The 27,299-nt window shown below is 48.7% G+C and overlaps 1 protein-coding gene across 1 annotated transcript; it reads left to right on the top strand.

Moving 5' to 3' along the window:
- The first annotated feature begins 2,810 nt into the window (after positions 1 to 2,810).
- On the top strand, positions 2,811 to 27,299 carry LOC141021626 (uncharacterized). Its single transcript, XM_073497468.1, has 6 exons — positions 2,811 to 3,412; positions 5,907 to 6,264; positions 24,616 to 24,843; positions 24,951 to 25,658; positions 25,745 to 25,973; positions 26,821 to 27,299. Exons 1-6 carry the CDS (start codon positions 2,811 to 2,813, stop codon positions 27,297 to 27,299), a joined length of 2,604 nt encoding a protein of 867 aa, XP_073353569.1.

A 27,299-nucleotide genomic window follows, 5' to 3' on the forward strand; every position in this document is an offset into this window, starting at 1 on the left:
TCAAGACGCGTATTGATTAATGCAAGATCATCCCCTGCCACGTCAAGCTTCTGCTGCAGCTCAGCAATTTCCATAGTTCGGGAAGTGGCCAAGGGGGAAGCAGCCTGTGTTCAAATTCATCAGGTTAGTCCTCAAAACGATCATTTTCGATCCTCTGTTTGCTTCCGAATGGAAGACAACCTGAGTCTCAGGGGCTACTACCTATACATAGGCGCATCTTTGCAAATGAAACATAGCTGAAAAACATTATGTCACAAACCTCGAAGCCCTTCAGTAGGCTCATAAAAGCTTCATTTAATCCGCTCTTTGCGGACCAAATCTTGTCAATCACTGTACCCATCAAGGTACGCTGTTCCACCGAGACAGATGCTTTCCGCAACATGTCCCGCAATATATCAGGAGTCTCCGGGTTTCTGGACACTGCTCCAGGGGCACAGTCATCCTTTGAAGGAATCTGTTCACCCGTCTCCAGAATCACTGTCGGCTGCGAACCAGATAGTCCGGGGCCTTTGTTAGCGTCAGCCCCGGAATCCTGGATGGCCGGAGGTCCACCTTTGGGTACTGCCTCTCCTGTCTCCTGCGTAACTTGTTGGTCAAAAGAGACCCTCCGCGACGACACTTCGGAGTCGTTCACCATATTGGGCGAGGAGGTCGGAGGAGGCGTCTCGCTCTCCATCATCTCTAGGAGAAGACTCCCCGAAGAAGAGGATCGCCCAGAAAAACTCTGTGCCGACCTGCGAAAATGCATGAGTGCGTTACGGATATCTTCGGTAACAGCAACGGAGCAGGACTCTATCAAAGTACTCCGGATTCTCTTATGGTTTGGCCGAGGGCTTGTCCCCCTGTTGGAGTTGTTCAACGGCGTCGCTTTTCAAACCCAAGCCGCTCAACGGTGGCATCTTGCCCTTCTTGGAAGACCGCCCCTCCCAATCGTTGGAGGCGTCCCTTTTCCTCCTGCTTGGAGAAGGGATACTGGGTCCTTTTCCGCCTCTGTCCTCGGGCGAGGAAAGGTCGATTTCTCCGAACTCAGTGTCCGGCTTACCTCTGGAACCAAGGTCATCTTGGGTCTTCTCACCCTACCCTTTTGGTGCCTGGTACGGTGCCGAGGCCAGCATCCTTGTTAGCACAGGAGTAGTTGAGTCTTCGGGAAGGGGAGCCGGACACCTAATCCGCTCCACCTTCTTTATCCAGCCCTGAAAAAGGATGATACTGCCGGTATCTTGCCACTGGGTGTCTAATTATAAGGTATTCGGCAAACGGGTACTTACCAGGGTATCCGGATGGTTACAGTCTAGGCCGACATCTTCGGTGGTGTCCGGCCATTGCCTTCATTTACCGAAGAATAAACTCCACATTCCTTTGTGTGTAGTGCTGAAGAAGTGTTGAAGCGTCCGCAGCCCTTCCGGATTAAGCTCCCACATGCGGAGAGGCCGTCGCTGGCACGGCAGGGTCCGACGAATTAACATTACTTGAACGACGTTGGCTATATCGATGTCCTTCTCAATGAGGCACAAACACGACCCGCGAAGGAAGTGGGACACGAACACGACCCTCTCGCCGGATCTGGGGGTGGAAATAACCTGCCCCTCGACGGGAAGCCAATGATGGATTTCCACGGTCAAATACCTCACCGCCCGAAGCTTTGCAATATCTCCCTCCGTGACAGAAGAAGCCACCCACCGACCTTGACGGCTGGATCCGGACATAATTAGGGCTTGTAGCAGTCGAAACCCGGGTGGTAGAACTCGGGATGGCGGGGGTTGAGGGAGAAGCAAGCATGGAAGAAAAAGATGGGTCTGTACCCCTATATATATAAAGGCTGTGAATATCAAACGTCTCCTTTCAGTTTTCGAAAACTTGCCTGTTTCCGAGGAGTTGTGCCCAAGCGACGGTTGGGTTACCCACGTCCGGGTTGTCAGGAATCCCTTAAAAAAAGGGGGAGGCATGATCTCCGCTTGGATAAGACATGCCAATAAAACCGCGTCTTGAGACGTGGGGTGACGGGCCAGCTAAAGCGGCTCGCAAATAATAGCCGAAGCAGGCGTGATGTCACATTACCCAAAAGTTGTCGAGGGATTGAACTCGTGAAATATTATATCCTCTGCATTTGTGTATACAAGTCCGGATACAATCAATACATCTGAAGATTATCTTGGTGTTCGGAAAAAGGGGAACCCGCCTTGCAATGCCGAAGACAATCTGCGCGCCGGACTCCTCGTCATTGAAGCCAGGTTCAGGGGCTACTGAGGGAGTCCTGGACTAAGGGGTCCTCGGGCGTCCGGCCTGTTATCCATGGGCTGGACTGGTGGGCTGTGAAGACATGAAGGCCGAAGACTCTACCCTTGTCCGGATTGGACTCTCCTTGGCGTGGAAGGCAAGCTAGGCGACCAACTATGAAGATTCCTTCTTGTGTAACCGACTCTATGTAAACCCTAGACCCCCCGGTGTCTTTATAAACCGGAGGGGTTAGTCCGGAAAGGATATATTCATTACCATAGTCATACAGGCTAGACTTTTAGGGTTTAGCCATTACGATCTTGAGGTAGATCAACTCTTGTAATACTCATATTCATCAAGATCAATCAAGCAGGAAGTAGAGTATTACCTCCATAAAGAGGGCCCGAACCTGGGTAAACATCGTGTCCCCCGTCTCCTGTTACCATCGACCCTAGACGCATAGTTCGGGACCCCCTACCAGAGATCCCCCGGTTTTGACACCGACAGGCGACATCCCGCCGCCTCCCGCTCCAGCCTCGGGTGCGGGGCAGCCACGTCCGCCGCCTCCTCCCCCGCCTCCGGCCAATGGCGCCATGCGCGATGAAGCCTACCCAGCACAGAACGCGAGCTATGTCGTCTTCACCAGTCTCGGTGATGACAAGCGTAGCGAGCGCCTGCTCCGGCAGGAGGTGAACACCGTCGTCCCGGCCGTGCCGAAGTATATGCACTGGTCGGAGCGTCCGATCAGCCAGACCCGGGAGGACCACCATGCCATCATGCTGAACCCGGGTGGCTACGCCCTTGTCCTCGACCCCACCATAGTCGCAGCGCGATGCACCTGCAAGTTCTCGCGAGTCCTCATTGATGGCGGCAGCAGCATCAACATCCTCTACCGCGACACCATGATCAAGCTTGGCCTCGAGGCTAAGGACCTGGAGCCATCCCGGGCGGTGTTCCACGGCATCGTGCTGGGTCTCTCCTGCTCCCCCATCGGCCGGATTCGGCTCGACGTCCTCTTTGGCATGAGCAACCATTTCCGGCGCGAGCCGATCTGGTTCGAGGTGGTGGACTTGTCCAGCGCATACCACGCGCTGCTAGGCCGGCCTGCGTTCGCCAAATTCATGGCGGTCCCCCACTACGCCTACCTGAAGATGAAGCTGCCGGGAACCAAGGGCCTCATAACCACCGTCGGAAAGTACCGTAAGTCCCTGGAGCGCGCTCAAGCCGGCGCCAAATTGGCCGAGTCGCTGGTCATAGCCGAGGAGCGGCGCCTATCGGTGTCAAAACCGGCGGATCTTGGGTAGGGGGTCCCGAACTATGCGTCTAAGGTCGATGGTAACAGGAGACGGGGGACACGATGTTTACCCAGGTTCGGGCCCTCTCTATGGAGGTAATTCCCTACTTCCTGCTTGATTGATCTTGATGAATATGAGTATTACAAGAGTTGATCTACCTAGAGATCGCAATGGCTAAAACCCTAGAAGTCTAGCCTATATGACTATGATTATGATTCTCTTCCCTATGGTCTAAATCGTACAAAGTCGGTTACAGAGAAAGGAATCTTCATATGCGGACGCCAAGCATGCCTTCCACGCCAAGGAGAGTCCCATCCGGACACAGGAGATAGTCTTCGGTTTTGTATCTTTACAACCCATCAGTCCGGCCAACGTACCATAGTCCGGATGCTCGAGGACCCCCTAATCCAGGACTCCCTCAGTAGCCCCTGAACCAGGCTTCAATGACGAGGTGTCCGGCACGCAAATTGTCTTCGGCATTGCAAGGCGGGTTCCTTCTCCAAATACTCCAACACAGTCTTCGGACGCAACGAACGTGTCCGGCTCTGCAAAACAAATTCCACACACAACCACAGAGAGTATAATATTTCACGAGTCTAGTCCGCTGACAAATTTTGGTAATGTGACACCACGTCATCACCCGGTCATTATTTCAAACCATTTTTCGGCCTGCCGCTTCGAGATGCGGTCTCATTGGCACATCTTGTCAAAGCAGAGATCGTGTCCCCTTATTGCGGCATTCTCATCAATACGGGCATGGGTAATCCAACCGTGTCGTCTGCACAGCCCTTGGGAACAGGCGAGTTTTAAGGCGAGTGGGGAGGCGCTGATATTCACTGCCTTTATAAGGAGATAAGGATTCCCTTCTTTCACCCACGCCTTCGCTCTCTCTCTGCCCTCCCATTCTCGAGCTCCAGCGCCCAAGTCCTCATCTTTTCCGCCTCAAGAAAGCACTCGACCATGTCCGGATCTGGAGTGCAAGGCAAGTGGATGGCCTCCTCTGTCAAGGAGAAGGACATCACCAAGCTTCGGAAGGCCGGCTACCTGGCGAAAGAAATCGCCCACCGGCTTCCGGCCAAGGGGTAAATAGTCCACACCCTGAAGCCCAATCAGAGGGTGGTGTTCATCCCCCATTTCGTCCGCGGGTTAGGGTTTCCTCTCCACCCTTTCATCGATGGACTCATGTTCTATTACGGGCTTGATTTCCATGATCTAGCCCCAAACTCCTTCCTCAACATCTCGGCATTCATTGTCGTGTGCGAGGCCTTCCTCCGCATTCCACCCCACTTCGGACTGTGGCTTAAGATCTTCAACGTGAAGCTGAAGGTGGTGGATGGACAACATGCAGAGTGTGGAGGTGTCATGGTGAGCAAGATGCGCAATGTCACATGGCCCAAAGGTACTTTTGTGGAGATCATCAAAGAGTGGCAGAAACTATGGTTCTATATCACAGATCCCCGCGACGCCTCCTGGGCCGCGGCTCCCGAATTCAAGTCCGGAGCTCCAATGCGGCTCACCTCTTGGCTAGAGAAGGGACTGAATTGGTCTTCATCGGACGAGCTGATAGCGCTGCAGACGCGCATCCAGAGCATGGTGGACAAGAACATTAAGCTCGTCAATGTGATCTAGGTGATGCTAGTTTGCCGGATCCTTCCATGCCAGAGCCGGACCTGCCATTTATGGGAGTTCAATCCGGCCAAGCACCAGACCTTGCAACAGTTCTTCGGAAGCACGCACGAGGATATCTGGAAGTTGCTCTTCAAGGGCAACGAGACGCCACCGGAGATAACCGAGGACCGCGGGCACGCCCTGGCCCGTCCCGCCAATGCGGTAAGTATTTCACGTTTTAAGGCGCACACTTTACTTGCTTAGCCGAGGAAGATATCTAAACCTCACTATTTATTTTTTTAGGTATGGACAGAGAAAGCGTTGCGGATTAAGTGTCCGGCTCCGCTGCCCGAGGAACCAGCCATCCCGCTTCTGACGAAGATGCTGGTCCCGGCGCCTTACCAGGCGCCGGAGAAGAAGGCCAAGAAGAAGGCCAAGGGGGCCAGAGGTGGCCTCCGCCGCAAGGGAGCTTCGGACGTGTCGTCTGAAGACAACAAGACTCACTCCTCTACCGCCGAAGACGAGGAGGAGGAGGAGGAAGAAAGCAACTCTCCCCCTGAGGGGGGAAGGAAGAAGAGGGTGGCCTCCACTAGTCTGGAGGCAGGAACGTCCAAGAGGGGGAAGGGTTCCCTCGCGGATAACTCCGCGTGGGATGTTGACAGCAGCCCAGAACTGTGCCCCCGAAACAAGCCCCTGGCCGCGTTGTAAGTACTAAAAACCCTGATGTGTCCATATATCCGGCCTCTCTACTTCACAGTTTTAACATGTTGAATTATGCAATTGCAGTCCGGCCCGCGACAGCTCCCTGCGGTCCTCATCGGGGGATTCGCTGGATTCAAAGGCGATGGCCAGCGAGTCACCACCAATGGCCCACTCTCCCAAGGCCAAGGGCGACGCTGAGGTGCTGTCCCGGAGGACCTTCCCCGGCCAGGGAGAGGTTCAGGAGGCCACCAGGGCGGCGCCCGAGGATGACCCCTCGGCCGCCGGACACTTGGGGGAGAAAGCCCCCATGGAGACTGGTGATGGGGGCCATATCCAATTCGACCCCCAGCCGGATACCATCCCGGAGACCCATACGGTTCCAAAATCAAGCGAGCAGCCTCCTCCGAAGGGTGGAGGTGTGCCTATTCCGCCGGTGACCTCTGTCCGTCCAGAGGCACCGGATAATCTGCTGGAAGCACTATGAGGTGCTTCCATTGTGGAGGAACACCGTATCCTTATGGGTATGGTGGTTGAGAGGGTTCAGTCCGTCAAGAGCGTACTGACCGAAGCCTGCACCAGCCTGCTGACAGGCTTTGAGGTAAGCGACACAAAAGAGAAATTCATAGTATAGACAGTAGCCCCTGAGACACTGTCCGGTGTTCGGAAAGAAAAGCCGGAAAGAGGATCAAGTAATTTTCGCAGGAAACTAACTTAATATGTCTTATGTGAATAAGTAGGCGTTATTGCTGGCCGCAACCTCTCATGCTGCTGAGGTCTCCGGACTAAAGCAGAGTCTAGAGTGGGCCGAAGAAGAGCTCGGCCTTGTGAAAAGGCAGCTGGAGGATAAGCAAGGTATGTGGTAACTTGTTGTATATTCGGAAAGAATGAATGACGCGTATTGACCATAGAGCCATGATATTTGTAGGAGCGGCGACTGAGGTCGAGGTCCTTAAAAAAACGCCGGCCGAGGCCGAGGAGAAATCTGCCAAGGAACAAGCCGCCCGTGAGAAGCACGAGGCCGATCTTGATGAGATCCAGCAAGACCTCCAGGATGCCATGAAGAAATGCGAGTCCTTGGAGCGCGATGTTTCGGCTCAAGAGACCGAACTCGCTAAGGCTCGCCGAAGCGCAGAAGAGGCCCGGGTTGAAGCCCAGGGCGCCCTCCAGGAGATCCAGGAGGCCAAGAAAATCGCGGCGGGTAAGGCTTTTAGTATGCAAAGCAAGTATGTGAAGAAGAGGTATCTCTTACTAACCCGGATTTGGAGTTCCCCAGGGGCGTTTGTGGATCTGCCACAGTGTTTCTGATGCTGCGGAATTCTTCCGAGCCGAAGAAGGGAGCTCGATGGAGAAGCTGTTCTGGTCGCAATACCTTGCGCCAGAACATCCGGTGCCCTTTAGCGATCAGCTAAAACAGCTGGTCGAACTGCATAGGGTGGCCGAACTGGCCATGAAGGACTTAATAATCCGGCTGTGGCCTGCCGAAGCCATACCCAGTAGCTACTTCGGTCTCGTGAAGCGCCTAATCGATGCCTGCCCTCGGCTTGATGCCATCAAGCGGTCGGTCTGCATCGAAGGTGCGCGGATGGCCTTCGCCCGTGTCAAGATGCAGTGGGAAAAGATGAATGCCGTCACGGTCGCGACCGAGGGACCGCCCGTGGGCAAGGAGCACCGCACGCCCGAGCGATATTTTAGCGATGTCCTGGAGGGATCCCGCATTGTGGCGGAGCAATGTACGAAAGATGTAATATTTGAATGAATACTTTCATATTGTCTCGCTCTGTATTATGAAACAAGTTCGGCTATGTAATATAATGCCTATTTAATATTTTTCCTCCTGTGCGGCCGTGTTTATGAAATTTTGAGAGTTGGCCAGTCGTTGGCTTCAGCCCCCACGTAGGTAGTACGGGGGTGTACAGGATGGAATGTAAACACTCTTGATCCAATTGTTTGGTCCTTGAAGGAGGTGTTTAGTGCAACGAACCAGGCAATCAGACTATTTGGCTTTATCACCCTCACTTAGCCATAGGAGTTTAACAATGAAAATTTAGGCGCAGCCCCTAGTATCTGAACTAGGGTACTGTAAACACCTGATCGGGTAAGAGCCGATTCATCGCATAATGCAGAAAAAATCGCTACAGATTTGAAACCTCCGAAGAGCTGACCGGCTCTCGCCGTATCATGACAGTCAGTTTTCGGCTTTCTCTACTGAGGTGCTCATCCGGGTAAACCAGGACACAATTGCAGTAGTTCTCCCTTTACTACCCTAGCCGATATAGCGGAACGTAAGGTAGTAAGCATAGGAGCCGGGCAACCCAACTATTGACCAAAGACATGATTCAGAGCCAATGCATATAATGCTAAATTCGGGGTGCCAAACTATATTGTAAAAAGTGTTCGGACTTTGTTGCCGTATTATGGGTCGCAATGAAGCCCCTGGCAGATTAAAGCGTACCAAAGTGTACGGGTGCAGCTTGAGAAGATTATCAAAAAGGAAAAAAAAAGGGGTACTAAGCTAGTGCCGCAAAAGTTAGGCCGCAAACTGTTTCCATTATAGTTTGATTAATACGTCAAAGCGTATTTGTACAAGTGGTGCAATAAGCAACCAGGATATTTAACATGCCACAACCAAGGGAGAGTTGCGTGCGGGTCCTGAAAACAGGTAGAGTGATGTTGAAGAGACCACCTGGAAATTCCCTTGTACGCCAGTGCTTCTTGTCATCTTGGTGTATCCATCCTGTCGAGAGGACCGATGGTTAGGTCGTCAGAGGAAGCCTGCGAAAAAGAAATCTGAAAAGGATTCAAAGTATGTGTGTCCAGGAGCGGTCGAGCCGTATTGTGGACCACAAGCTAGTTATGCCTCCGTCTATGCCCATGGTATTTTGAGTGCGTAGTTATGTACGCGCGGTACGAATGCCGCCACTTGGTTGGGACTAGGACGGAGGCCGAATTGCTAGTCGAGCTCTTGACGAGCTGGGCTGTCCTGCTACAGAGTAGTTCGGACTCGTTTGACAGTGTCCGGGAGCTCGGCCGACGAACTAAGGTTCTGCTTGAGAAGGCCGCTATGTACTTCTGCTGCTAACGCAGCGGTGTGCTCCTCGGTACGGAGGGAGCGTTCCGTGTTTCCATTGACTGTTATGACGCCGCGTGGTCCGGCATCTTGAGCTTAGGATAAGCGTAGTGTGGCACCACGTTGAAGCGCGCAAATGCGGTTCGTCTGAGAAGTGTGTGATAGCCGCTGCGAAAGGGGACGATACCGAAGATCAGCTCTTCGCTTCTGAAGTTGTCCGGGGATCCGAAGACAACCTCCAGGATGATTGAGCCCGAACAGCGGGCCTCTACACCTGGTTTGACTCCTTTAAAGGTAGTCTTTGTGGGCTTAATTCTTGAGGGATGAATGCCCATTTTGCGCATTGTATCCTGATAGAGCAGGTTCAGGCTGCTACCACCGTCCATGAGGACTCACGTGAGGTGGAATCCATCAATGATTGGGTCGAGGACCAGTGCGGCTGAACCGCCATGACGGATACTGGTCGGATGGTCCCTGCGATCAAAAGTGATCGGACAGGAAGACCATGGGTTGAACTTTGGGGCGACTGGCTCCATCGCATAGACATCCCTGAGCGCGCGCTTGCGTTCCCTCTTTGGGATGTGGGTGGCGTATATCATGTTCACCGTTTTAACTTGGGGGGCGGGGACTTCTTCTGTCCCCCTGTGTTTGGTGGACGGGGCTCCTCGACATCGTCCTCACTTTGCGACCCATTTTCCTTGTTCTCGGCATTTAACTTGCCGGCCTGTTTAAAAACCTAACAGTCTCTGTTGGTGTGATTGGCTGGTTTGTCGGGGTGCCGTGTATCTAGCATGGGCGATCGGGTATGCGGTCCAAGCTGGATGGGCCTGAATTGTTCCTTTTGAACGGACTCTTCCGTTGGCCGGACTTGGAGCCGCTGAATTCAACGTTGACCGCCGTGTCGTCGGTATTATCACCATTGTTTCGACGCTTGTGTCTGTTGCGTCGGGGCTTGGGAAAATAGTCTTGATAACCCACAAGTATATGGGATCGCAACAGTTTTCGAGGGTAGAGTATTCAACCCAAATTTATTGATTTGACACAAGGGGAGCCAAACAATATTCTCCAGTATTAGCAGTTTAGTTGTCAATTCAACCACACCTGGATAACTTAGTATCTGCAGCAAAGTATTTTGTAGCAAAGTAATATGATAGTAGTGGTAACGGTAACAAAAGTAACGGTAGCAAAAGTAATATTTATTGTGTTTTGTAGTGATTGTAACAGTAGCAACGGAAAAGTAAATAAGCGAAGAACAATATATGAAAAGCTCGTAGGCATTGGATCGGTGATGGAGAATTATGCCGGATGCGGTTCATCATGTAACAGTCATAACATAGGGTGACACAGAACTAGCTCCAATTCATCAATGTAATGTAGGCATGTATTCTGAATATAGTCATATGTGCTTATGGAAAAGAACTTGCATGACATCTTTTGTCCTACCCTCCCGTGGCAGCGGGGTCCTAATGGAAACTAAGGGATATTAAGGCCTCCTTTTAATAGAGTACCGGAACAAAGCATTAGCACATAGTGAATACATGAACTCCTCAAACTATGGTCATCACCGGGAGTGGTCCCGATTATTGTCACTTCGGGGTTGCCGGATCATAACACATAGTAGCTGACTATAGACTTGCAAGATAGGATCAAGAACACATATATATTCATGAAAACATAATAGGTTCAGATCTGAAATCATGGCACTCGGGCCCTAGTGGCAAGCATTAAGCATAGCAAAGTCATAGCAACATCAATCTCAGAACATAGTAGATACTAGGGATCAAACCCTAACAAAACTAACTCGATTACATGATAGATCTCATCCAACCCATCACCGTCCAGCAAGCCTACGATGGAATTACTCACGCACGGCGGTGAGCATCATGAAATTGGTGATGGAGGATGGTTGATGATGACGATGGCGACGAATCCCCCTCTCCGGAGCCCCGAACGGACTCCAAATCAGCCCTCCCGAGAGGTTTTAGGGCTTGGCGGCGGCTCCGTATCGTGAAACGTGATGATTCCTTCTCTCTGATTTTTTTCTCCCCGAAAGTGAATATATGGAGTTGGAGTTGAGTTCGGTGGAGCGTCAGGGGGGCCACGAGGTTGGGGGGCGCACCCTAGGGGGGTAGGCGCGCCCCCACCCTCGTGGCTAGGGTGTGGGCCCCCTGGTCTTCATCTTTTGCAAGGATTTTTTATTATTTCCAAATAGACGTTCCGTGAAGTTTCAGGTCATTCCGAGAACTTTTGTTTCTGCACATAAATAACACCATGGCAATTCTGCTGAAAACAGCGTCAGTCCGGGTTAGTTCCATTCAAATCATGCAAGTTTGAGTCCAAAACAAGGGCAAAAGTGTTTGGAAAAGTAGATACGACGGAGACGTATCAACTCCCCCAAGCTTAAACCTTTGCTTGTCCTCAAGCAATTCAGTTGATAAACTGAAAGTGATAAATAAAAACTTTTACAAACTTTGTTTGCTCTTGTGGTTGTAAATATGTAAAGCCAGCATTCAAGTTTTCGGCAAAGATTATGAACTAACCACATTCACAATAACTCTTAGGTCTCATGTTTACTCATATCAATGGCATAATCAACTGGCGAGCGATAATAATAAATCTCGGATGACAACACTTTCTCAAAACAATCATAATATGATATAACAAGATGGTATCTCGCTAGCTCTTTCTGAGACCGCAAAACATAAATGCAGAGCACCTTTAAAGATCAAGGACTGACTAGACATTGTAATTCATGGTAAAAGAGATCCAGTCATAGTCATACCCAATATAAATTAATATTAATGAATGCAAGTGACAGTTGCGCTCTCCAGCTAGTGCTTTTTAATAAGAGGGTGATGACTCAACATAAATGTAAATAGATAGGCCCTTCGCAGAGGAAGCAGGGATTTGTAGAGGTGCCAGAGCTCGGTTTTGAAATAGAGATAAATAATATTTTGAGCGGCATACTTTCATTGTCAACATAACAACCAAGAGATGGCGATATCTTTCATGCTACACACATTATAGGCGGTTCCCAAACAGAATGGTAAAGTTTATACTCCCCCTCCACCAACAAGCATCAATCCATGGCTTGCTCGAAACAACGAGTGCCTCCAACAAGCAACAGTCCCAGGGGGAGTTTTGTTTGCAATTATTTTGATTTAGTTTGCATAAAGCATGGGACTGGGCATCCCGGTGACCAGCCATTTTCTCGTGAGTGAGGAGCGGAGTCCACTCCTCTTGAGAATAACCCGCCTAGCATGGAAGATAAGGGCAGCCCTAGTTGATACATGAGCTATTCAAGCATACAAAACAAAATGTTTATTTGAAGGTTTAGAGTTTGGCACATACAAATTTACTTGGAATGGCAGGTAGATACCGCATATAGGAAGGTATAGTGGACTCATATGGAATAACTTTGGGGTTTAAGGGATTGGATGCACAAGCAGTATTCCCGCTTAGTACAAGTGAAGGCTAGCAAAAGACTGGGAAGCGACCAACTAGAGAGCGACAACAGTCATGAACATGCATTAAAATTAATAAACATTGAGTGCAAGCATGAGTAGGATATAATCCACCATGAACATAAATATCGTGAAGGCTATGTTGATTTGTTTCAACTACATGTGTGAACATGTGCCAAGTCGAGTCACTTAAATCATTCAAAGGAGGATACCACCCCACTATACCACATCACAACCATTTTAATAGCATGTTGGCACGCAAGGTAAACCATTATAACTCACAGCTAATCAAGCATGGCACGAGCAACTATGATCTCTAATTGTCATTGCAAACATGTTTATTCATAATAGGCTAAATCAGGAACGATGAACTAATCATATTTACAAAAACAAGAGAGGCCGAGTTCATACCAGCTTTTCTCATCTCAGTCAATCCATCATATATTGCCATTATTGCCTTTCACTTGCACGACCGAATGATGTGAATAATAATAAGAGTGCACGTGCATTGGACTAAGCTGGAATCTGCGAGCATTCAGCAAACAAGAGAAGACAAGGCAATCTGGGCTCTTGGTTAAATCAACGATAATGCATATAAGAGCCACTTCAACAATTTAATTATGGTCTTCTCCTATCGACCCCCAAAGAAAAGAAAAGAAATAAAACTATTTACACGGGAAAGCTCCCAACAAGCAAAAGAAGAACGGGAAATATTTTTGGGTTTTCTTTTTAATTATTACTACTACAGCAAGAAAAATAAACTAACTAAAAGCTACACTAATATTTTTGTTTTGTTTTTCTTAAAGTTTAACAAACACACAAGAAGAAAGCAAGAAAAAGGAAAATAAACTAGCATGGATAATACAGTGAAAGAGTATGAGCACCGACGTCTAGCAATGAGTGTGTGAACATGAATGTAATGTCGGTGAGAAATACGTACTCCCCAAGCTTAGGCTTTTGGCCTAAGTTGGTTTATTGCCACGGATGGCCTGGCGGATATCCATAGTTGTAGCTAGGGTCGTACTGAGATGAAGAAGACTCTGATTGCCACTGGTTAGAAATCATCTCCGGATCCCAATAATAGTTAGACTGTTGTGGAGGCTCAGATTGTGGTTCCGGCTCCGTGGCTGGTGTAGGGTTTCGGTGGGCGTGAATGGCCGCCAACGGAACGAGATACGGACCTTCAGATAAATTAAACAAGGAGGGAGCAGGAAAGGTAATAATCTCAGGGTTATGCTTATCAAAGAACAATTTGTATTTAAGTGCTCCTTCCCTATTCTTAACAATAAAGTCATGTGCTACCATACTCTTATAATCTAAATAAGCAGCGGGCATCAATTTTTTTTCTTTTTCATAATGCCTAATAGGTATGTTAAAATGTGCAGCTAGGCGTGAAGCATAAATACCTCCAAAGATGGGACCCTTAGTACGGTTTCAGACTTAACCGTTTAGCAATAATACCACCCATACTAACAGTGTTATCAGAGAATAAACCGTGGAACAAAATGATAATATCAGGAACACTAAGGTTTCCACAGTTTCCGCGACCAATCAAACAACGACTAGCAAATATGGCAAAGTAGCGTAAAACAGGAAAATGTATGCTAGCGATTCTTGCATCGGAAACCTTCCTAGTTTCCCCTACAGTGATAGTGTCAATAAACCCATCCACATCTTTACGATGTGGTTCATCTAAGGTACCCTCGAAGGGTATTTTGCAAACCTTGCAAAATTCATCTAGTGGCATCTTCTTAACAACATCATATAAATGAAACTCTACTGAAGGAGGTGATTCCTTAGGAAAATAGTAGAAGTTTTGCATAAAAGTATTGGTGAGCAAGAGATACTGATTGCGTTGGTCGCGGAGGAAGTCGGTGAGGCCTGCATTCTCAGCCAATTAATAAAAATCATCATAAATCCCGGCTTCTCTCAAGAAATCATTGGAAGGCCATTCACATGGCCGGACCTCCGCGATGCGAGGCAAATTATATTTGGGCCTCTGTGCTTCTTCATTCTGCTTTTCCTTCGAGCTTCGGCTCGATGAGCCCCTCAAAAATCTCTTCATTATTTTCTGAAAATTTCTGAAATTTTTAGTAACTTCAAACAAAAGTGAACCAAGCTCAATAAAATTGATAGCAACTACTCCTACAAGTGCCTAGAGACTATATCATGCATTAGAACTACTTGGAACCATATAAATTTGACATGCAAGCTCAAGAACATGGTCACTAGGCAGCACAAATTTGCAAAGAATAAAGCACTAGAACAAAAACTAATTGGACCAATGGAGGAGTCACATACGAAGGAACAATCCCCCCAAGCAGTTTTGTGAGAGGTGCTTTGAGCAAGGAGATCGAAAATCGCAGCAAAATGAGCTAGAACTCGTGCTTGACCTGGATATTGGTGTTTGTGGGAGGAAGGAGTGTGTGGGTGCAGGAATAAGTGGAGGGGAGCCACCGTGGGCCCACGAGGCAGGGGACGCGCCCAGGGGGTAGGGCGCGCCCTCCACCCTCGTGGCCAGGTGCTTGCGCCTCCTGCTGTGTTCTCAGTGCTAGATATTCTCAAATATTCTAGAAAAAATCATACTCCATTTTCAGGGCATTTGGAGAACTTTTATTTTCGGGGTATTTTTATATTGCTCGGATAAATCAGAAAACAAACAGAAATTTACTATTTTTACTTTATTTCAACTAAATAACAGAAAGTAGAAAGAGGGTACAGAAGATTGTGCCTTCTAGTTTCATCCATCTCATGCTCATCAAAAAGAATCCACTAACAAGGTTGATCAGGTCTTGTTAATAAACTCATTCCAAATAACATGAAACCGGAGAAATTTCGAATAACACTATGTTACCTCAACGGGGATATGCACATCCCCAATAATAAGAATATCATATTTCTTCTTGACAGTAGGAAGAGGAAATTCAAAACCTCCAAAAATAATCGATGTAATTTTTGCAATATAATTGATACTATGAACTTGAGGTTGTTTCCTCGGAAAGTGTACCGTATTCTCATTGCCATTAACATGAAAAGTGACATTGCCTTTGTTGCAGTCAATAATAGCCCCTGCGGTATTCAAAAAAGGTCTTCCAAGAATAATAGACATACTATCGTCCTCGGGAATATCAAGAATAACAAAGTCCGTTAAAATAGTAACGTTTGCAACCACAACAGGCACATCCTCACAAATACCGACAGGTATAGCAGTTGATTTATCAGCCATTTGCAAAGATATTTCAGTAGGTGTCAACTTATTCAAGTCAAGTCTACGATATAAAGAGAGAGGCATAACACTAACACCGGCTCCAAGATCACATAAAGCAGTTTTAACATAGTTTCTTTTAATGGAGTATGGTATAGTGGGTACTTCTGGATCTCCAAGTTTCTTTGGTATTCCACCTTTAAAAGTGTGATTAGCAAGCATGGTGGAAATTTTGGCTTCCGGTATCTTTCTTTTATTAGTGATGATATCCTTCATATACTTAGCATAAGGCTTCATTTTGAGCATATCAGTTAATCGCATACGCAAAAAGATAGGTCTAATCATTTCAGCAAAGCGCTCAAAATCCTCATCATCCTTTTTCTTGGATGGTTTGGGAGGAAAAGGCATGGGTTTCTGAACCCATGGCTCCCTTTCTTTACCATGTTTCCTAGCAACAAAGTCTCTCTTATCATAACGTTGATTCTTTGATTGTGGGTTATCAAGATCAACAGCAGTTTCAATTTCTACATCATTATCATTACTAGGTTGAGCATCATCATGAACATCATCATTAACATTTTCACTAGTTTCATGTTCATTACTAGATTGTGTTTCAGCATCAGAAATAGAAATATCATTGGGATTCTCAGGCGGTTCAGGAATAGGTTCACTAGAAGCATGCAAAGTCCTATCATTTTTCTTTTTCTTCTTTTTAGAAGGACTAGGTACATCAATATTATTTCTCTGAGAATCTTGCTCAATTCTCTTCGGGTGGCCTTCAGGATACAAAGGTTCCTGAGTCATTCTACCAGTTCTAGTAGCCACTCTAACAGCATAATCATTATTCTTACTATTCATTTCATTGAGCAAATCATTTTGAGCTTTAAGTACTTGTTCTACTTTAGTGGTAACCATAGAAGCATGTTTACTAATGATTTTAAGTTCACCCTTAACATTAGCCATGTAATTACTTAAGTGTTCAAGCGTATCGGAATTGTATTTCAATTGTCTACCAAAATAAGCATTAAAGTTTTCTTGCTTAACCATAAAGTTATCAAACTCATCCAAGCATTGGCTAGCAATTTTAGTAAGAGGGATTTCAGCTTTATCATATCTATAGAGAGAATTTACCTTTACTACCTGTGTCGGGTTATCAAGACCATGAGTTTCTTCAATAGGTGATGGATTGAGATCATATGTTTCTTCAACAAGCGGTAAATTAAGACCGTGTATTTCTTCAATAGGAGGTAAATTCTTAACATCTTCAGCTTTAATACCCTTTTCTTTCATAGATTTCTTTGCCTCTTGCATATCTTCAGGACTGAGAAATAGAACACCTCTCTTCGTCGGAGTTGGTTTAGGAATAGGCTCAAGAATTGGCTCAGGAACTGGCTCAGGAAGTGTCCAATTATTTTCATTTGTCAACATATTATTCAATAGAATTTCATCTTCATCCGGTGTTCTTTCCATGAAAACAGAACCAGCACAACTATCCAGGTAATCTCTGGAAGCATCGGTTAGTCCATTATAAAAGATATCAAGTATTTCATTTTTCTTAAGAGGATGATCAGCCAAAGCATTAAGTAACTTGAGAAGCCTCCCCCAAGCTTGTGGGAGACTCTCTTCTTCAATTTGGACAAAATTATATATGTCCCTTAAAGCAGCTTGTTTCTTATGAGCAGGGAAATATTTAGCAGAGAAGTAATAAATCATATCCTGGGGACTACACACACAACCACGATCAAGAGAATTAAACCATATCTTAGCATCACCCTTTAATGCGAACGGAAATTTTTTAAGGATATAGAAGTAGCAAGATCTCTCATCATTAGTGAACAGGGTGGCTATATCATTTAATTTAGTAAGATGTGCCACAACAGTTTCAGATTCATAGCCATGGAAAGGATCAGACTCAACCAAAGTAATTATATCAGGATCAACAGAGAATTCATAATCCTTATCAGTAACACAGATATGTGAAGTAGCAAAAGAAGTATCATGTTTCATTCTAGCATTAAGAGATTGCTGCTTCCATTTAGCTAATAATTTCTTAGCATCATATCTATCTTTGCAGGCAAAAATTTCGTTAGCAATTGCTTCATCCATAACATAGCCCTCAGGCACAAAAGGTAATTCATATTTATTAGGGGAAGAGTCTTCATCATCACTTTCATAAATATTATCAATAATTTCATTCTCTCTAGCCCTAACAAGTTGTTCATCAAGAAATTCACCAAGTGGCACAGTAGTATCAAGCATAGAAGTAGTTTCATCATAAGTATCATGCATCGCAGAAGTGGCATCATCAATAACATGCGACATATCAGAACGAATAGCAGAAGCAGGTTTAGGTGTCGCAAGCTTACTCAAAACAGAAGGTGAATCAAGTGCAGAGCTAGATGGCAGTTCCTTACCTCCCCTCGAAGTTGAGGGATAAATTGTTGTCTTAGCGTCTTTCAAGTTCTTCATAGTGTCCAGCAGATATAAATCCCAAGTGACTCAAAGAATAGAGCTATGCTCCCCGGCAACGGCGCCAGAAAATAGTCTTGATAACCCACGAGTATATGGGATCGCAACAGTTTTCGAGGGTAGAGTATTCAACCCAAATTTATTGATTTGACACAAGGGGAGCCAAACAATATTCTCAAGTATTAGCAGTTTAGTTGTCAATTCAACCACACCTGGATAACTTAGTATCTGCAGCAAAGTATTTAGTAGCAAAGTAATATGATAGTAGTGGTAACGGTAACAAAAGTAACGGTAGCAAAAGTAATATTTATTGTGTTTTGTAGTGATTGTAACAGTAGCAACGGAAAAGTAAATAAGCGAAGAACAATATATGAAAAGCTCGTAGGCATTGGATCGGTGATGGAGAATTATGCCGGATGCGGTTCATCATGTAACAGTCATAACATAGGGTGACACAGAACTAGCTCCAATTCATCAATGTAATGTAGGCATGTATTCCGAATATAGTCATATGTGCTTATGGAAAAGAACTTGCATGACATCTTTTGTCCTACCCTCCCGTGGCAGCGGGGTCCCAATGGAAACTAAGGGATATTAAGGCCTCCTTTTAATAGAGTACCGGAACAAAGCATTAGCACATAGTGAATACATGAACTCCTCAAACTATGGTCATCACCGGGAGTGGTCCCGATTATTGTCACTTCGGGGTTGCCGGATCATAACACATAGTAGGTGACTATAGACTTGCAAGATAGGATCAAGAACACATATATATTCATGAAAACATAATAGGTTCAGATCTGAAAGCATGGCACTCGGGCCCTAGTGACAAGCATTAAGCATAGCAAAGTCATAGCAACATTAATCTCAGAACATAGTGGATAGTAGGGATCAAACCCTAACAAAACTAACTCGATTACATGATAGATCTCATCCAACCCATCAACGTCCAGCAAGCCTACAATGGAATTACTCATGCACGGCAGTGAGCATCATGAAATTGGTGATGGAGGATGGTTGATGATGACGATGGCGACGAATCCCCCTCTCCGGAGCCCCGAACGGACTCCAGATCAGCCCTCCCGAGAAGTTTTAGGGCTTGGCGGCGGCTCCGTATCGTGAAACGCGATTAATCCTTCTCTCTGATTTTTTTCTCCCCGAAAGTGAATATATGGAGTTGGAGTTGAGGTCGGTGGAGCGTCCGGGGGCCCACGAGGTAGGGGGCGTGCCCTAGGGGGGTAGGCGCGCCCCCACCCTCGTCGCTAGGGTGTGGGCCCCCTGGTCTTCATCTTTTGCAAGGATTTTTTATTATTCCCAAATAGACGTTCCGTGAAGTTTCAGGTCATTCCGAGAACTTTTGTTTCTGCACATAAATAACACCATGGCAATTCTGCTGAAAACAGCGTCAGTCCGGTTTAGTTCCATTCAAATCATGCAAGTTAGAGTCCAAAACAAGGGCAAAAGTGTTTGGAAAAGTAGATACGACGGAGACGTATCAGCTTGCCGTTGCTATTTCTGGCTTCCGTAGTGGCAGGTTCGCTTGCATTGTTGTTGCTACGGGCTAGCCAGCTATCTTCACCCACGCAAAAGTGGGTCATAAGTGACGTAAGGGCTGCCATGGACTTCGGCTTTTCTTGGCCAAGGTGTCGGGCGAGCCATTTGTCTCGGATGCTGTGTTTAAAGGCCGCCAGGGCTTCGGCATCCAGACAGTCGACGATTTGATTCTTTTTTGTTAAGAACCTAGTCCAGAGTTTCCTGGCTGACTCTCGTGGCTGCTGAAATATGTGACTTAAGTCATCGGCATCCGAAGGTCAAACATATGTACCTTGGAAGTTGTCAAGTAAGGCCTCTTCCAAGTCCTCCCAGCTGCCGATGGAGTTTTCGGGCAGACTGTTCAACCAGTGCCGGGGTGGTCCTTTGAGTTTTAGTGGGAGGTATTTGATGGCATAGAGATCATCGCCGCGGGCCATATGAATGTGAAAAAGAAAATCCTCGATCCATACCGCGGGGTCTGTTGTCCCATCGTATGATTCGATGTTTACGGGTTTAAACCCTTCTGGGAAGTCGTGCTCCATTACCTCGTCAGTGAAGCAAAGGGGGTGTGCGGCGCCTCTATATCGGGCCACGTCACGACGTAGCTCGGATGGAGTCCGTCTGCGGTTCTCGGCCCGAGCGTGAGTATGATTATTGCGTCCGGCTAGATAGCCGTTATCGCGTGTCGGGGCACGTCCCCGTGATCCATAGATCGATCTGTTCTGACCTGCTCTACTGTCCAAGTCCTGCCGCGGGGCATATGTACATCCCCGAACTATTTTATCTCTGCCTTTACGGTGAGGTGGGGCGGACTGGTGTTCGTCTTGAGTTGCCGCTTTATCCTGGCCACGTGGTGGTCGGTCAGCCGCATTGCGCGATGATGGTACGGGCTCCAGCCATATTCCCCGGCTGCCAGGACATCAGTCCACCTATCGTTGAGCGGACCTTGATCAGCTTGAAGCCGTTGCTGCTTCTTTTTCAGGCTCCATGCAGTGGCTATTAACAGCGCTTAAAGCGCTCCTGCTCGAGAGGTTCCTCAGGCACGATAAAATCCTCGTTGCCAAGGCTCACCTCATCCTCGGAGAGCGGAATATAATTACTGTCCTTCGAGTCTTCGTGTATGGCCTGTTCGTCAGGGCTAACTTGCCCGTCTTCCTGTTTGTCCTGTTCGGAAGCTGCCTCAACGGGGTCATCATTGTCTTCGACACCGTCCGGAGTGTTATCTTCTCTTGTGCCCGTATCGCTGTCTTTTGCACGGCGTGATTTAGAGCGGCGCTGCTGATGTCGGCATTTTAGCTGTATCTCACGAGGTTTATCCTCGACTGGATCCTTCTCGTTGTCGCTGTTGTTCTCTTTAGGTGTTTCCACCATGTATACATCATACGAGGAAGTGGCCGTCCAGCGTCCGGTAAATGGCGGGTTTTGGGCCTCCTCTTCTCCGGCATCGTCCTCCATACCGTCGATGTCTTCGGAGCCGTAATCGAGCATATGTCGGTTAGGTCCTCGACAGTGGCTATGAAGTGGGCGGGGGGTGGGAAGCGAAATTCTCCGTCGTCAGCCTCCAGTTTGACCCGGATATAATTCGGCTGAGAGTCCCCCGCTAAGGAGAGTGTTTTTAATGAGTTTAGCACGTCGCCTATAGGCGAGTGCCAAAAGATGTTCGCGGAGCTGAATTCGACGATCGATGCCTGACCAAGCTCGTCGTGCACGGACGCACATGGTTCGGAACTTGTAGCCGGAAACGGGTCTGAGGTTCCGGTGACACGGATCCCACTCGAGGTTGTGTCGGTGTGCGGCTCTGACGCCGCTGAGTCTGCGGCTTCCGTGGCGGGGTTGAGCCTCCCGCCCTCGGATGGCGCAATCTGCTCCAGATCTAGGGCCAGAGCAGTTACAGGCGCTATCCCCTGGGCATGGTCTGATGACAGATTTAAGTCATGTTCATCGTGGCTACAAGGAGCGGCTGCCGTGGTCTCGAATCCTTCGAAGATCAAGCCTCCGCGGATATCCGTGACGTAGTTCATGCTTCCAAATCTGACCTGAGGGCCAGGGGCGTAACTATCGATCTGCTCTAAATGGCCAAGCTAGTTGGCCCACAGTGCGAAGCCGCCGAATACGAAGATCTGTCCGGGGAGGAAGGTTTCTCCCTGGACAGCTTTGTTGTAGATGATTGAAGGAGCCATCAAACCCTTTGATGACGGCACAGTGGAACTCTCAATGAAAGCACCAATGTCGGTGTCAAAACCGGCGGATCTCGGGTAGGGGGTCCCGAACTGTGCGTCTAAGGTCGATGGTAACAGGAGACAGGGGACACGATGTTAACCCAGGTTCGGGCCCTCTCTGTGGAGGTAATACCCTACTTCCTGCTTGATTGATCTTGATGAATATGAGTATTACAAGAGTTGATCTACATCGATATCGTAATGGCTAAAACCCTAGAAGTCTAGCCTGTATGACTATGATTATGATTCTCTTCCCTATGGTCTAAATCCTCCGGTTTATATAGACACCGGAGGGGACTAGGGTTGTACAAAGTCGGTTACAGAGAAAGGAATCTTCATATCCGGACACCAAGCTTGCCTTCCACGCCAAGGAGAGTCCTATCCGGACATGGGAGATAGTCTTCGGTTTTGTATCTTCACAACCCATCAGTCCGGCCCAAGTACCATAGTCCGGACGCACAAGGACACCCTAATCCATGACTCCCTCAGCGCCAGCTCGACCGGATCGTTGCGCTAGTCAACAAGACGCCGGTTGTGCCGGCTTCAGCCAAGGAGCCAGCCGGCGAGGCCTCTTTCCAGTCGTCCAAGGATACCAAGATGGTCAAGCTGAACCTGGAAGACCCCAGCTGCAGCAAGTACGTCGTTGTGGGCACCCGCCTCGATAGCAAATAGGAATGCGAGCTCGTCGACTTCCTCCGCGAGAATTAGGTTATCTTTGCATGGACCCCAAAGAACATGTCGGGAATTCCAAGGAAGTACGCCGAGCACAAACTACACGTCCGCAAGGATGCCAAGCCTGTCCGTCAACCCTTACGTAGCTTTTTAGAAGAGAAGAGAAGAACCATCGGTGAAGAGGTCGCCAAGCTACTCGCGACCGGCTTCATCATGGAATTGTTTCACCCCGTGTGGCTGGCCAACCCGGTCCTCATCCTAAAGAAGAAAAACACCTGGTGCATGCGCATAGACTACACCAGCCTGAACAATCGCTCTCCCGCGGATAGATCAAGTCATCGACTCCACCGCTGGCTGCAAGCTCCTGTCCTCCTGGATGCTTACTCTGGCTATCATCAGATCAAGTTGGACCCGGCCGACGCCCTGAAGACGTCCTTTATCACGCCCTTCGGGGCGTACAGCTACATCACCATGTCGTTTGGCTTGAAGAATGCCGGCACCATCTTCCAATGCTGCATGCAGAAATGCCTGCAGCCGCAACTCGGCCGCAACATCCACGTCTACATGGATGACATCATGGTGAAGACCAAGTGCTACCTCTTGAGCTTGCGTTGGTTTTTCCCTCGAAGAGGAAAGGGTGATGCAGCAAAGTAGAGTAAGTATTTCCCTCAGCTTTTGAGCACCTAGGTATCAATCCAGTAGGAGACAACGCACAAGTCACCGAATACCTGCACAAGCAAACACCAACTTGCCACCGCGATAAAGGGGTTGTCAATCCCTTCACGGTTATTTGCAAAGTGAGATCTGATAGAGATGGATAAACGGTAAAGTAATATTTTTGGTATTTTTGGTTTATGGAACGGAAAGTAAAAGATTGCAAAGTAAGTAAATAGGAAACTAAAATTGTAGATCAGAAGCTTATATGATGGAAAATAGACCCGGGGGCCATACGTTTCACTAGAGGCTTCTCTCAAGATAGAAATTATTACGGTGGGTGAACAAATTACTGTCAAGCAATTGATAGAAAAGTGCATAATTATGACGATATCTAAAGCAATGATCATGAATATAGGCATCACGTCCGTGTCAAGTAGACCGACTCCTGCCTGCATCTACTACTATTACTCCACACATCGACCGCTATCCAGCATGCATCTAGAGTATTAAGTTCATAAAGAATGGAGTAAAGCATTAAGCAAGATGACATGATGTAGAGGAATTAACTCAAGCATATGATGATAACCCCATCTTTTTATCCTCGATGGCAACAATACAATACGTGCCTTGCTGCCCCTACTGTCACTGGGAAAGGACACCGCGAGATTGAACCCAAAGCTAAGCACTTCTCCCATTGCAAGAAAAACCAATCTAGTTGGCCAAACCAAATCGATAGTTCGAAGAGACTTGCAAAGATATCAATTCATGCATATAAGAATTCAGAGAAGATTCAAATAATATTCATAGATAAGCTTATCATAAATCCACAATTCATTGGATCTCAGCAAACACACCGCAAAAGAGTATTACATCGAATAGATCTCCAAGAACATTGAGGAGAACTTTGTATTGAGAATCAAAGAGAGAGAAGAAGCCATCTAGCTACTGGCTATGGACCCGTAGGTCTGTGGTAAACTACTCACGCTTCATCGGAGAGGCAATGGTGTTGATGTAGAAGCCCTCCTTGATCGAATCCCCCTCCGAAAGGACGCTGGAAAAGGCCCCAAGATGGGAACTCATGGGTACAGAAGGTTGCGGCGGTGGAAAAGTGGTTTTGTGGCTCCCCTGGAAGTTTTTGGGGTATTTGAGTATATATAGGAGGAAGATCTAGGTCAGGGGGTCACCGAGGTGCCCACAAGGTTGGGGGCGCGCCCTACCCCCCTGGGCGTGCCCTCCACCCTTGTGGCCGCCTCGTGGCTCTTCTGACTTGCACTCCAAGTCTCCTGGGTGTCTTCTGGTCCAAGAAAAATCATCGCGAAAGTTTTATTCCCTTTGAACTCCGTTTGGTATTCCTTTTCTGTGAAACTCTAAAACAAGGAAAAACAGGAACTGGCAATGGGCTCTAGGTTAATAGGTTAGTCCCAAAAATTATATAAAATAGCATATTAATGCATATAATACATCCAAAACAGATAAGATAATAGCATGGAACGATCAAAAATTATAGATACGTTGGAGACGTATCACCAAGCAGCACCTCATGCTCCTTGACGACCTAAAGGCGACCTTTGCCAATCTGCGCGAGTACCAGATCAAGCTCAACCCGGAGAAGTGCGTCTTTGGCGTGCCGGCTAGGAAGTTGCTCGGCTTCCTCGTCTTGGAGCACGGCATTGAGGCAAACCCGGAGAAGATCAAGGCCATCGAGCGCATGCGCAAGCCAACCCGGCTGCGAAATGTTTAGAAGTTCACTGGCTGCTTGGCCTCGGTCAGCCGTTTCTCCACCGGTTGGATGAGACGGCCTTGCCCCTATATCAGCTAATGAAGAAGATGTCGATGTTCTAGTGGAACGACCAGGCGGACGAAGCGTTCCAGGATCTCAAGCGCATGCTCTCCACCGCACCCGTCCTGGCCGCGCCGGCCGAGAAGGAGCCGCTGTTGCTATACATTGCCACCACCTCGCGGTCGGTCAGTGTAGTGTTGGTGGTCGAGCGACCAGAGAAGGGCAAGATCCAGTCTGTCCAGTGCCCGTTCTACTACCTGAGTGAGGTGCTTTCCGCCTCCAAGAAGAACTACCCGCACTACAAGAAGATGTGTTATGGCGTGTACTTTACCGCCAAGAAGCTGAAGCGGTACTTCAAAGAGCACATCGTCACCGTGGTCAGCACGGCCCCCATCGGCGAGATCATGGGCTGCCGGGATGCCTCTGGCCGGGTTGTCAAGTGGGCCATCGAGCTGGTCGGCCACACCATGCACTACGAGCCCCGCACCACGATCAAGTCCCAGGCCCTGGCTGACTTCCTCGTCGACTCGACGGGGACCCAGTACCTGCCATCGTCGCCAAATTCAACAAATTGGCGCATGCAGTTTGACGGCTCCAAGATGCGCTCTGGGTTGGGAGCCAACATCGTGTTGTCTTCCCCAAAGGGCGACCGGTTGCGGTACGCGCTCCAGATCTACTTCGCCGCCTCAGACAATGTCACAGAGTACGAAGCCCCTGTGCACGACCCCGGCTTGCCAAGGAACTCGGCGTCCGACGCGTCCTATGCTATGGTGACTCGAATCTGGTGGTGTAGCAGTGTTCCGACGAGTGGGACGCCTGGGATGCCAACATGGCCAGCTACCATTTTCTGGTCCAGCAACTCTCCGGCACCTTCAACGGTTGTGAGTTCCTCCATGTCCCGCGCGCAGGGAACGAAGCTGCTGACATGCTAGCCAAGATTGGCTCATCCCGGCAGGCCATACTGCCTGGTGTCTCCCTCGGGCACTTGCACAAGCCATCCGTCAAGCCGTCTCCGAATTCTGAGTCCATCTTCATCCCGGACGACCCTGCAGTGCCCCTCCCCAACCCGGACCCGGGGGAAGCCGGTCCAAGCTCAGGGGCCGCTGTCCCCAACCTGTTCCCGGGGGCTGCGGAACTCGGCCCGGGGACTGCTGATCCCGGCCCGGGGACTGCTGATCCCGGCCCGGGGACTGCTGAACCTAGCTTGGGGGCTGCCGTGCTCAACCCGGCCGCCGTTACCCCTAACCCGGGGGTTTCCACCTCCGGCTCAGGGCCTGCCGTCCCAGAACCCGTCCAGGTGGCTGTCTTCGCCGTGGTGACGGCTTTGTCATGGGCTCAGTCAATCTTAGCATTCCTGGAGAGCGGAGTCCTCCCCATGGACGAAACGGAGCCCCAGCAAGTGCAACATCGGGTGTCCGCCTAAAGCATCATCAACAACGAGCTCGTCAAGTGCAGCACGACAGGCGTGTTCCAGCGCTGCGTTGAGCCAGACAAGGGCATAGAGAACCTCCTTGACATAACATCAGGGTGAGTGCGGGCACCACGCCGCCTCTAGGTCCCTGGTGGCCAAGGCCTTCCGCCATGGTTTCTACTGGCCTACGACCCTCAAAGACGTCGAGTCGCTCATCCTCAAGTGAGAGGGTTGCCAACATTTCAGCAAGCGCAGCCACCAGCCGACTTCAGCCCTCCAGACCATCCCGATCACCTGGCCCTTTGTTGTCTGGGGGCTCGACATGGTAGGCCCCTTCAAGACCGCTCGAGGCGGCATGACGCACTTGCTGGTGGCAGTCGTCAAGTTCACCAAGTGGGTCGAGGTGCGGCCGATCAAGAAGCTGGACGGGCCAACGGCCGTCCAATTCATCAAAGACAACGTGGTACGCTACGGTGTCCCGCACAACATCATCACCGACAACGGCACCAACTTTGCCAAAGGAGCTCTGGCGGAATACCACTCCGTGTCCGGCGTCCGGCTTGACCTGGCCTCCGGGGCTCATCCTCAATCCAACGGCCAGGTCAAGCGAGCCAACGGCCTCATCCTATCCGGTATCGAGCCACGGCTCGTCAAGCCCCTCACCCATTCACACGGCAGCTGGCTTGATGAGCCGCCGGCCATCCTCTGGACTCTTCGGACGACGCCGAACCGATCGACCGGGTTCACCCTGTTCTTCCTCGTCTACGAAGAAGAAGCCGTCATACCGTCCGACTTTGAGTTCGACTCACCGCGACTCACAATATACACGGAAGCACAAGCCAAGGAAGCCCGCGAAGACGGCGTCGACCTACTCGAAGAAGCACACTTTTTGGCCCTTAGCCGATCCGCCATCTATCAACAAGGCCTGAGGCATTACCACATCAAAAAGATCAAGCCCCTCGCATTCCGTGAGGGAGACCTCGTCCTCCGCGTCCAATAG

Source organism: Aegilops tauschii, chromosome 4 (genome assembly GCF_002575655.3).
Source record: "Aegilops tauschii subsp. strangulata cultivar AL8/78 chromosome 4, Aet v6.0, whole genome shotgun sequence".
NCBI classification, from domain to species: domain Eukaryota; kingdom Viridiplantae; phylum Streptophyta; class Magnoliopsida; order Poales; family Poaceae; genus Aegilops; species Aegilops tauschii.

Coding starts and splice junctions, on each gene's coding strand:
- LOC141021626 (XM_073497468.1), top strand. CDS start 2,811: ATGCGCGATGAAGCCTACCCAGCACAGAACGCGAGCTATGTCGTCTTC. Junction 3,413..5,906: donor CTCATAACCACCGTCGGAAA/GTACCGTAAGTC, acceptor ATGCAATTGCAG/TCCGGCCCGCGACAGCTCCC. Junction 24,844..24,950: donor AGCCAACCCGGCTGCGAAAT/GTTTAGAAGTTC, acceptor TCGATGTTCTAG/TGGAACGACCAGGCGGACGA.